At 53.4% G+C, this 12,251-nt stretch overlaps 1 protein-coding gene across 3 annotated transcripts in view; it reads right to left on the bottom strand.

Moving 5' to 3' along the window:
- The window catches only part of NAV1 (neuron navigator 1), a 165,169-nt gene extending 154,543 nt beyond the window's left edge, over positions 1 to 10,626 (bottom strand). For all 3 annotated transcript variants that reach the window (XM_045536209.1, XM_045536210.1, XM_045536211.1), the window contains exons 1-2: positions 9,891 to 10,626; positions 4,964 to 5,067 (exon numbers count right to left, since the gene is read on the bottom strand). In XM_045536209.1, coding sequence (XP_045392165.1) covers positions 4,964 to 5,067; positions 9,891 to 10,612 — 826 coding nt within the window. In that variant the 5' untranslated portion in view covers positions 10,613 to 10,626. The remainder of the gene's footprint in view (positions 1 to 4,963; positions 5,068 to 9,890) is intronic.
- Between the last annotated feature and the right edge of the window lie 1,625 nt (positions 10,627 to 12,251).

Here is a 12,251-nt window from a genome sequence, read left to right as displayed (position 1 = left end):
CTCCGGGAAGTCTGCTTGGTCTCAGATGGCTGCTCTGTTTATCCAAACAGGGTCCCCGGAGACCCTCACACTCCCACGCCGCCTCTGCCCCACCGTGGCACCGGCCCGCTCCAGCCACTAGAACATGGCTAATGTCATCTGCCCCTGAACTCGTTCTGTTTTCTAGTCAATTGTCTGCACATCCTCTCTCCACGGATGGCTGGGACATGAGGCTCATCTTGGCCTGGAAGTCCCCAGAGGACAGGGAACACAGCGGTGTGAACTCAGCGTGAAATGAGACAGGTTGGGAGTGACAGAGATGCCAGTGACATCCTGCGGCCTGCTCGGGTCCAGGGAGACTCAGCAGGGGCTGTGGCTCACTGACGTCCCCACCACTGGGCAGAGGTCACGGGAGATGGAGTTGAGCTTGGACAGTGTGCAGTTAACACAGTGAGGACAGCGCAGGGGACAGAGAAGAGTGTGACCCTTTGACAAGCCCAGGTTTGAATCCTGGTGCAGCCACCCAGCTGCATGTCCTCAGCTAAGTTTTATATAACCTCTCTGAGCCTGAGTTTCTTCGTCGATAACACAAAATAGTAACACCACCTTCAAAGGGTTATGTAAAGCATTAATGAAGGGCTCCACATAAAGCACCTAGCACTGTGCCCTGCACGTAGTAGGCATTCAGTAAATAGTAGCCATTATTGCTGTTTGATTATGTTAACATTTGGGCAGTCAGAAGGCAGTGGTCCTGGTTGCGCTGCACCCGCTAACTCACCATGCAATCTCCAACAAGTCACTTCTCCCCTCTGAGTCTCATCTCTCCCCATTGAAAATGAAGCCAAATTTGGGTGATCTGTAAAGTTCATTAAAGCTTTGACCTCTTATGTTCTTGGATTCCAAGTCATTTGTAGACCTGGGATACTTGGATTTGGCCTGAAACTCCTGGAAGAGCATGGTGGGATTGCATCACTGAGCCGGAGCCCAGAGCAAACTCCTCTCTTAGAGAGTGCAGTTACCTTAGCTCACTCCTGACCTAGGCGAGGGAACACCAGCTTTGCAAGTTTTCTTAGAATGAAGACTCTTCCTGCTCTATTTCAAATCCACAAGACGTGAAAAAGTTAACGATGGCTTAAAGATGGAGTCAGCCTGGCCGGGTACGGTGGCTCACACCTAGAATCCTAGCACTTTGGGAGGTCAAGGCGGGAGGATTGCTTGAGGTCAGAAGTTTGAGACCAGCCTGAGCAAATGAGACCCCATCTCTACAAAAAAATAGAAAAATTAACTGGACGTGTTGGTGCATGCCTGTAGTTCCAGCTACTTGGGAGACTGAGGCAGGAGGATCACTTGAGCCCAGGAGTTTGAGGTTGCTGTGAGTGGTGATCACACCACTGCAGTCTAGCTGGGGCAACAGAGCGAGACCCTGTCTTAAAAAAACAAAAACAAACCAACAAAAAAAAAACCTACAACAAGATGGAGTCAGCTCAACAAGGGAGAAGACAGAAGAAGAAAAGCAAAACAACCCCAGCGTGAGGCCAAACTGCACACTGCCCCCCCCCCCCCGTCCTATATTTACATCAACCCTCGTGTGAGGAAGCAGGGAGGTGGCCCTGGCTGGTTCCCCAGTGACACATGTTACGATGAGAAAAGATCCCTTCATTATGTGTCCACTTAGTGTTTGTTCAAACTTGCCACAAAGTGGAAGTAATTAAGGAATCTGTGTAAACCTCAGGGTGACCTTTCCCAGTCCTGCACACAGCCTCACACACATGGGCACATGGTCACGTGGGCACGTGGTCACATCGGCCCTGCCCTTGGCCGTCCAAATTAAGATCTGATGGTGGTTCGTGCACTGCCCAGTGCTGACAGCAACCAAAGGCCGTGTGAGCAGCTGGGACCGGCGCTGGGCTCTCACCAGCAGAGCCAGGTGGGCCAGGGGAGGGTCAGGGCCCACGTCCAAACCCCTGTGGGCTGGGCATTTCCTCACATGCCCCACGGCAGAGGCAGAAGGAGCAGCTGTTTGTGGACAGCCTTGGGGACATACGAAGGCCATCCCCAATATCCTGCTTGGAGGCAAGTCACCATGGACGTTCTCTTCCTGCTGGGTAAACATTGCAAAGTCTTGTGTGCACTCTTATTTCCAGAGTCTGGGCAGAGTGAGTAGGAAAGTGGTGGGAAAATTCTTTGGCCTTCTGCTCCCTCAAGGACCCTATGCCACCTCCGCCAGATGCAGGGAGCATGGAGGCCGGAGGGGACCATGGTGGGAAGAGGGCGGGGGGTGCTGGCGAGACTGGCTGCCCCTACTCAGTCAGTGGAGCGAGAAACAGGGTCTCGGGGGATAAATGAGCTCCGCAACCGCTCGCTTTGGACTCCTCACCCCCTCCGTGCACTCGAGCCCCAAACGCCAGTCACCGGGCACCATGCCAGGTGATGGGGAGCAGGATGAGTTCACAGATAAGAAGGGAAGATATTTAAGCTTCAGGAAAAGCCCCCTGCCCCCTATAAATTGAAATGGAAATCACATGAAAAATAACTGTGAAATAACTGTGCAGGATTTGTGAATGATACATATACACGATATGGTACTCTCCACCCCAGTGCTCCCTCAAAAGGTGGGGGAAGAGGCACAGTGTCCTCCTCATGCTGCGGGGCCTAGCGAGGGAGGCAGGGCTGACTGGCCACCTTGTCAGCCCTATGGGGACAGGCCACTGGGAAGGGCTTCCGGATCCCAACACATTCTCTAGATAAAGCTCACTGCAGTGAATCCCTAAATGATGAGCTCCTTAAAGACAGGTCAAGGGACTCGTTCATCTTTTTTATTTTTTGAGACAGGGTCTTACTCTGTCGCCCCAGCTAGAGTGCAGTGGCATCATTATAGCTCACAGCAACCTCAAACTCCTGACCTCAAGCGATCCTCCCACCTCAGCCTCCCAGAGTGCTAGGATTACGGGCGTGAGCCACCGCGCCTAACATTCATTCATCTTTTACCCCTGTGTCAAGCACAGCGTTTGGCACAAAGCAAACACTCCCTGATGGTTTGCTGATTGAATGAAAGAGCACATGAATGAATGAGTCGTGTCATGCCCTGCGTGGGTTTGGGTGTGGGAGAGCAAGGCATAAAATGAAACTCTTCAGTTGTCTCCTCTCTTCCTCTCTGCTTTCTTCAGGCGCAGAAGAGTGCAGGCTCCCCCACAAAGCAGGCAAATCCCAAATCTCTCACCCCATCCAACCCACCAGCGAGCTCGGTGTGTCCTCGGCAAAGATGGATCACCATGACAACTAGCTAGCGCCAGAGCAGGGGCCGTGCCGTGAACCCTGCTCCCTTCCCCCAGGAGCCTGGAGGAGGCTGGTGTTTCCCACTTTCCTGCACGAAGCCCACCTGCAAAGGTTCGCTGCCACCCGGCCCCGCAGCGCAACCCAACCTGCCATCTCTCGGACACTTTCAGATCTAGCCAGCGAGGGTGGTCTTCCGGCTGACAAGCCTGGGGGACCCTAACACCACTCTGCAGCAGGCATTAAAAGTAAAAGTCCTCTCACCAACTCATCGGTGCTAATCAGGAACGAGTGCCTGGTGAGGTGCCTGGAGCTCATTAGGCGGCAATGGCGTGGTGTGCACATAAGGAAGCCATTACACTAACAAAACTGCAAATGCAAAAATAGAGCTCCGCATAGTTTCCTGGTTACCGCATTCTAATTCTGATGGTTTCTCAGTGCCAGGGAAATTTGGTTTCCTTTTGTCCCCTGCCATGCCCTGGCTCCCCTGGGTGCATACTCGCGTGGGAGGAGACGGCTTACTTTGTGCATGGCCAGTTCCTACCCCATCGCCCTCCTCCGCAAGACATGCCATGAAGAGCGAGTGCTGCCGCTCTGTTCTTAGGGTTGCAGTGGCTCCAGATCACCGCTGTAGACCAGGCCCAGAGAGGGCTCAACAGGGCCCGGCTCCCAGGCCAGGAGGACTGCCCTCCCCCTGCCCAGCAGGGACAGTGAGGACAGCAGTGCCCACCATCAGTGTCAAATGATCCCAGGCTCCGGCTGAGTTCTAAGCCCCAGCTTTGCCCACCGTAGCAGGGCATGGAGACAGAGCTCTGACACAGACCCTCTGGGCAACCTCAGGTTTTCGAAAAGCAAGTTCAATAATTTCTTGGGGCAAGTTTCTCTTTGGGAAACCAAAGGACGGAGCTGGCTCCCTGCAGTGTACAATCATCCCATGTACTTCTGGTGTGGGTCATAGCCAGCCTCTAGGTATTTTTTAATGCTACAAGAAAATCAACACATGTCCCTAAATGTTGCTGAGAGTTAGAGTCTGACCCACTTGGGGCCTGACTTACCGCGTACAAAGCACTCACTCATTCACTGTCATCTATTCCTTCAGAGACACTTCGCGCCTGAGGACGCAGCTGGGACAGGCTGTGTCTCTGCCCTTAGGAACATCATTGTGTTCAAGTGTTAGGGATCTTCTTGGTGAAGCTCCCATTCCTGAGGCTCCAGGGATATGTTGTGACTACAGGATGACACAGGGAAGGGGACATGTGTGGTAGTGACCCGTTAGAAGTGGCCCTGGGAGAAGCAGCAGTTGGCAGGCAGCTGCCTAGATGGCTCTGGACCGCCTCCCTGGTTCTAGCGCCTTCATTCTTAACCTGGGCTTTGCTCAGGACCCGGCTCTCACTCTCCCAGCTTGCTACCCTTCTGTCACCACCCCACACATGACACACACAGTGTGACTCCCACAGCCTGAGCATTGGATGACCGTGGCATCTACTTGCCACTTTCCTCTCCTGGCCCTGAAGTGCTCCTGGGTTTGATGGACCAACGCTGGATGGAGTCAAGCAAAGTGAAAACTCAAAGTGCAATTCAAAGGTTGATGTCTCATTGTCAAGAGACGGACCTGTTTAGCCTACATCATTTCTTCCACGTGGGCAGTGAGAATAGTTCTAGCCCAGTGGCCTCCAGACCCCAGCAGGAAATCTTTCCCCAGAGCACTTACCCAGGCAGGAGAAGCTCTCCTCAGTCTCAGCAGGGGGCCCAGAGTAGCCATCAAGGGCCCAGCTGGCCTGGGGGAGGGGGCCAGGTTCCTGGTCTGTCTGCAACCTGCAGGACCGAGAAGGGGTGGTCACTCATGGCAGAGGTTACCCTGGCCTCACAGTTCCTGCATGGGCCTAAGAAAACCCTCTTAGAGCGTGGTCCCTCTCCTCTGCTGGCACTCTGCACCCCGCGGGGCTGGCCCCTCCCCAGGGGTGTGTGTGCACCAGCACACACTCCAGCGGGCAGCAGGCCTTCTGTGCAAAGTCGGCCGGCAGGGAACCCCTGAGAGCGCTGGGATGCCTGATGCCACATGCCCTTTGACATGCTACCCACTCTCAGGAACGTGTATCACCCACGGGGCAGAGGGATCCCCCGTAACTCCAGGCCTTGGGGCCTTTGTCCAGCCATGATCCTTGCCCTCAGCGTGAGCAAGTGTGCGCAGCCGTGTGCATACACGCCGGGAAGAGCTCCCTCTGAAGCCGAGGCCACTGATTCCTGGCAGCCCAGGGCACACTGGCCTCCTTGGGCTTGCTCCCCCTTGAAAGAAGTGGGGGTAGGCTCAGCTGAGGCTGTAGTGACTCCTGGAAGGACACGTCCATGCTGGGCCAGTTGTGGCAGCAGGAAGGAAGGGTGAGGTCTCTGGGCACCGGCTCCCAAGTGCACGCAGACCTCTGTGCACAACCCCAAACGTACAGTCGCTCCCAGGAACAAAGGCTGTGGGTGCTTTCATTACAGGCAATTACCCTGGCTCTGGAGCTGGCCCGCCCACCCGTCCGCCCGCTGTCTCCAGCTAAATGGACCCTTTGGCAGCTTGGCAGGGGCGGGGGGAGGGCTGTGCAGGCAGGAGGGGAAATTGAAGGGCTGGGCCAGGGGACCCTGGGAGTCTCCAGCGCTGCCGAGATTTGTCTTTCTCCCTCTCCAGTTTTTACTTTTTTCAATACCTAGATGGCTGGGAGTCTGCGCCCAGCTCTGCCATTAACTTGCTGTGTAACGTGGAGTGAATCCCTTTTCCTCCCTGGGTCTGGCTTCCACCACGGGGTGAAGAGATGCCCTCCAAGGCCACATGACCAGTCTGACAGTCCAGGTTTGTGCTAGTGCTCGGCTCTTCTAAGCGATTCAGGCAGTTCTGAGCTCTTGTGTATCTGCAAAGCCCCTCAGGAGGGTGTTGGGGATAGGACGGCAGGGGGTGTACCCAGAGAAGGCAGGAGACCTCATCCTGGCCCCTGGGGTGCTCAGTGTGATGGGGACGCTCACCAGGTGCTACTGCCAATGAAATGTCCGCCCAGATAAACGAGTGCCAAGGGGGCAAAGGGCAACTGGAGTTGGTTGGTGTCTTGGAAGAAATTAGTATGGGCCTGGGCTCCTGACGTAAGGGATACAACATACTGGAGAGGAAGTAACAGGACACTCTACTGGGGGAGGGAATCCATATAATGTGTCAGATGTTTCACTGAATAACAGCATATATGTAGAGAGCTAAGCACCGTGTCTACAATAACCAGTTTTAAAAACAGAAATAGTTTGCCGTCAGGAGTGTTACTGCCATTACTGTGATGCAAGGCGGGTGCAGTTGTGTCAGCCACATGGGCCAGGAGCTGAGGAAGGCGGCCTTCATCTCTATCTCGGTCGGCTCTGCCCTGGCCTCTCAGCCTGGCTGGACAGCACCGTCTACGCCGGAAGGCAGATGGAGGTGGGACCAGAGAGAGGAAAACTACAGTGGTGACGCCAATGACCCTGCACTCCCGACGCCATTAGCCATACCCTCCTAACTGAGGTCCAACCCGAGGCCTGAGGCCCACCTGAGGAGGGAAGCGGAGAACTGTCAGAGGTGAAAAAACACTCGGCAGTTGGCAAAAGGCGGCAAGCGTGGCCCTGTTCCAGGAGAGCAGAGGGGACCGAGGTGGAGGGTGTGATGGAATGTGACGTGAGGCCAGGGGCTCCCGAGAGCAGACTGGGGCGCTATGCTTCTCCGGGTCCCGGGAGCAGCGGGACACGGAGGGGGGTGGCAGGCGGCAGGAGAGAAGCTGCGCTGGGGAGGCCACGCCTAGACCCTGGAGAAGAGAGGGCAGCGCAGGACGGGGCGGGGGAGAGGACGGATTCGTTCCCTGGAGAAGCAGGTCAGACACAGCCAGGCCGGAGGCGGGAGAGGAGCAGGGAAGCTCTGCTGCTGCGTTCCGCCGGGGCTTTCTAGAAGACCAAGGTGCTGGGGAAGGGGGTGGGGGCAGATTTCCACGAAAACAGAATGTCTGTGGATTCTAGGGGACAGATGGCACCTCCTTGGCTGCGAAGCTTGGAAGGGTGGCGCAGCCTGGCCCTTGGCAGCACTGCCCACGGCAGCAGTTCTGGGCCCCGCAGGTGTGCTGGGCTCCTGCCCGTCGGCCTGTAGCGTCTCGGAGTGTCCTTGGTCCTAACTCACCTGTGCCTGAGCCATGACCCTCCCTCCAGCCCGAATCCAGGGCCTGAACAGGGCAGGGTCTAGGCGGTGGGGAGGCAAAGAAAGCTCCTCTCGGGGTGGTGTGACTAATTTCCATTTTTGTTTAAAATGCAAACATGTAATAAATATTTGCTGAGTGAAGGAAACGTGGTTCTGTTTAAATTGCACTGAAATGTTCAGAGGAAAAAATTCTGACCCCGTTTGGAAAATGTCAGGTTCTAAATATACCATGGGACTTGTAAGGTGGATAATGTAAAATCTTAAACAATGTCTTGCCTAGACACTTTTTCCCAAAGAACGAATTCAAAATGAAGGAAATCAGGTAGGAAAAGAAAGCCAAAAAGTCACCAGGGAAACATTTTACTAATTGGAAAAAGGCCATTCAAAGGCAGGTCTGCCCTGCATTTCTGCTGCTTGAGTTCTCTCACCAGCTTCAGAATCTAAGTCGAGAAGGTCACAGGGGACAGAAGTGAGTTGTCCCTTAGAGAAAGAAACATTGGCGCACTCTATGGACAGTACAGTCAGGCAGAAGGGATGCTCTGAGAGCCAGGGGTCACCCGGGTGAGAACTCTCTTTGGCCGTAGAGCCAGCTAGAATTCTTGCAATAACAAGGAATTCACTTCTGCTTAATTTGGAATCCCCTCTAGTCGTTGGAAAGTTCTTCCTATTGAGCCTCAGATCTGTCTTGGACTAACTTTTCACCACCACGGTGCTGAGTCAGTTCTTTGGAGCTGCACCAAGTAAAGCTAATTCATCTTACAACATGACAGCCCTTCAAATGTTTGAGAACCGTTCTCAGACCCTCTCTGAGCCTTCCCTTTCCAAAGCAAACTTCTTCAGTTCCTTTAATCATTCTTATAACACCTTTTTTGGATCCCTCAGCAACCTGTCAGTCTTTCTCTACATGTTTTTGTACATCAGTGTCCTTTTAAAAGGTGGTGTTCGTAACCAAATGTAACACTCTAAATGAAGCCCGAACATAAGCAGAATATAGTGGGACTATTCACTTCCTTGTCCCGGATCCCAAATACCTATTACTGTAATATAAGATGGCAATCGATTTTTCAGAGATCAAGACACACAAGTTGGTTTCCAATGAAGATTAAAGTTCCTAGTGGTCCCCTGCCCCCACCTCCAGCCACTCTGATGCCTCAGAGGCCCCAGCGTCCAGGAAACCATGTGTGAGCTTTTCTACACCCAAAATACAAGTGAGAGTTTCTCCTTGCATTAGCACAGGAAAAAAAAACATAGGAAGTTAGTTTGGGCAGAAAGGTACTTAATTGGCATTTGGGCATTTCTAAGCTGTATAGTAATTAAGTCATTAAAATTTAGTTTATTTAATGTGGTCATTTTATGAAGAGTTATATATTTTTTTTTTTTTTTTTTGAGACAGAGTCTCACTTTGTTGCCCGGGCTAGAGTGAGTGCCGTGGCATCAGCCTCGCTCACAGCAACCTCAAACTCCTGGGCTCAAGCGATCCTCCTGCCTCAGCCTCCCGAGTAGCTGGGACTACAGGCATGCGCCACCATGCCCGGCTAATTTTTTCTATATAGATTTTTAGCTGTCCAAATCATTTCTTTCTATTTTTGGTAGAGACAGGGTCTCACTCTTGCTCAGGCTGGTCTCGAACTCCTGAGCTCAAACGATCCGCCCGCCTCGGCCTCCCAGAGTGCTAGGATTACAGGCATGAGCCACCACGCCCGGCCAAGAGTTATATTTTTATTAAAAAAAGCATAGCTGACTAAGTGTTTGCTTTTCTATGCCCTAAACTTACCATGTCTGCAAAAAGCTAGAGAGACCAGCTGGGTGACCACCGTGTTATGAATACTGGTCCAGCCACCACTGCCACCAAGGGTGGCAACAGCTGTCTAAGGAGCATCACTGACTGCTGCTATGCCAGCACATCAGCAGATATGCAGAAGGTAACATACGAAGTGGAGTGAGCGAGTGAGACAGACAGACAGACGCGAGCAACAAGGAGAAGCAGTTAGGATTTTGCTCACCATGGCCTGAAGGCACAGTGCCCAAGCCAACAGAGTTGGTCTAACTCACAGCAGTGGCAAGTGTCCCACATTGAATTGGGCAAGACTGGCACTACCTATGTATCAAGCTGATTAAGCTTCCAAAATACCCTATTATGTATATTTCATCATTTCCCAGAGCAGAAATGGACGTTTCAGGGGTACCCTCCTCACCAGCCTCTGTTGTGGAGTCCCCAGAGCTGAGAAAGACCAAAGCTTGATTTGGGGTCTCCTCTGATGTTCTCAATCCCATCTCAGCTCTCTAACCCCCCAATTTTGTAGACCTCCGCCTGCCTGACTTATTTTTCCATGCCCTGGGGCCCTCTGGCCTCTACCAGCCACTCCTCATCAGGGCCAGTCTCCCCTTTCGGCTGGCCCCTGCGTCCCAACACCATCCTTCCCGCCGTCCCTCCCTGCCTGCTCCCTCGGCTCACCTGTACTGGAAGGGGGCCACCGTGGCTGTGACTGGCTGGCTCTGCTGATGGGCCGGGGAGAAGCTAATGGCCCCCGGGCTGGGAGAGGGGCGCTTGCCCTGCGCTGGGCTGCAGACTGGAGAGGAAGCCCGTGAGGCTGCCCCATCACCTGGCTCCAAAGCCCTGGGGAGGCCGGAACCTTTGTAGTTTGTATCTCTTTGGTCTTTTCCTGGGTAGTTAGGAGGCTTTCGACCTTCAGGAGCGCCTGGTATTTGAGTTTCTCCGTGAGAGCTCGTCCGGGAGGGGCTTCTGCCCCGGGTCTGGCGGACTGGAATCCCTTCCTGGGCTTTTTTCTTCATTCCCTGGGTGCCTGGTGTCTCCCCTGCCCTTCTGGACCCAGCTCGGCCGGAAAGGGCTGCTTTGGGGGTTATCCTGGGACTGCTCCATGGGGAGCCGGGGAAGCTTTCACCCCCCTCTGCTGACTCCCTCGCTGCCCCGGCAGCCCTGGGGGAGCCTCGGCCCCGGGAGGCCTTAGGAGAGGAGTTTCTGGAAGGGCCCACAGCCTTGCCCAGTCTTGGAGAGGCTGCCCTCTGGGGGCTCAGGGCCAGCCCAGCCTGGCGTGGCCGCAGCTGGGGAGAAGCGCCCGGTGTGTGGATCCTGGTCTGGGAAGAAGCTCGAGGCACGGGGATGGAGGAGGCGTAGTGAGGGCGGCTGGCGGGATTCATGTTGGCCATCCCATTCATGGTCAGCGAGCCGGAACCTGGACTGCTGTCCTGCAGGGAGAGGAGAGAAGACCGTCAGGCACCATCCTGAGCCTCTGCCCGAGTGTGGAGGACGATGCTGCGGCCTGTGGGGAGGCAGGAGCACCCAGGCTGAGCACAGGACTCCTGGGTTCACATCCTGACTGGCCACCTGCCCGACCCTGGGCAAATCCCTTTATCGCTGTGCCCTGAGGCCCATCTGCAAGCACATGTGTGAAAACGCTCTGTGAATTGCAACGCATGGTACCAATGGGCTTCGTATGACTCTCCTTGACTGCGTTCCTGTCCGTTGATCAGGGAGACTTTCCTTCTCACAGCCCCTTCCCTTTCCGATCTTTCATGGTGTCCCCAGTCTAGAACGTTCTGCCCACACTAAGCAAACTCTCGCATGTCCGCAGCCTCTTCTCTGCATGTTCCTTCCACTCATCACCATGGCTGAGCCCCGGCTCTCCCCCCAGGACACCTCTCCAGTGGAGTGCAGTCTGCTTCCACACCCCACCGGGCCCAGAGTGGGAATGGCCAATCACAATCTCCCCCAAATCACAAACTTGTAAAACGATAAACACCTGTCTTTGAGGCCTCTGCCACCTAGCTCCTGCCATTCCCTGATCCTCCTCATGGACACTCTCTCCTGATCCCTCCCCTCCGACCCCATCCCCACAGTCACTGGGGATTTGGGCACCTGGGGCTCACAGTCTTCTCTAGCCCACTCCCTACCCACCTCCTGCCCTGGCAAAGCGGACCTCTGTCACCTCCCACCCCCCTCGTCTCAGAGCCTGAGTGTCCCACCTTTGAGTTAAGGCAGCTCCCTCTACACACCTGCTGCCAACAGCACTTGATCCCTTCCCTTCCCAGACCTGCCTTGACCTGTTAATTATTCCATCTCTCTCCTGTATCTTCAACCCCTCCCCCTCCACCAGCTGCCCCTCCTTGCCATGTTAATTAATGAATTAATCACTTCCATTTCAAAGGGAATTTGAAGCAATTTACAAAGACACATGCAATCAATTCCAGGTAGATTAAAGGGTTAAATGTAAAATGAAGCCATAAAAGAATTTGGGGAACATATGCATAAATGTTTTCACAATCTTGTTGTAGGAGAGGTCTTTCTAAGCACCACAGCAAAGGCAGAAATCATAAAGGAAGTGATAGATTTGAGTGCATAAAAATTAAAATCTCAGCCAGGCATGGTGGTTTACGCCTGTAGTCCCAGCTACTTGGGAGGCTGAGGTGGGAGGATCGCTCGAGCCCAGGAGTTTGAGGCTGCAGTGAGAGATGATTGTGCCACTGCACTCCAACCTGGATGACAGAGTGAGACCCTTTGTCTCTGAGAAAAAAAAAATTAAAGATGTCAATGAACTGTAAAAATACTTGCAACAGGTTTGAAAAACAAGGAGTTAATACCTTTATATAGAGGGAGCTCTACAAAATCAAGATTTAAAGGAAACACTCCATATAATAAAGGGCAAAAGACAAACAAGAAAATCACAGAATAATAAATACAATTGGCCAAAACAAAACAGAAACAAAGGGCTTCCTTAGAAATTGAAGAGATACAAATTAAATAAGTTGTCACTTCTTACTATCAAATTGATTATCTTGTAGAAAACTCTAAGATCCA

Source organism: Lemur catta, chromosome 23, assembly GCF_020740605.2.
Source record: "Lemur catta isolate mLemCat1 chromosome 23, mLemCat1.pri, whole genome shotgun sequence".
NCBI lineage: Eukaryota > Metazoa > Chordata > Mammalia > Primates > Lemuridae > Lemur > Lemur catta.
The sequence above is the reverse complement of the archived record's forward strand: the minus strand, read 5'-3'. Positions and strand labels throughout refer to the sequence as shown.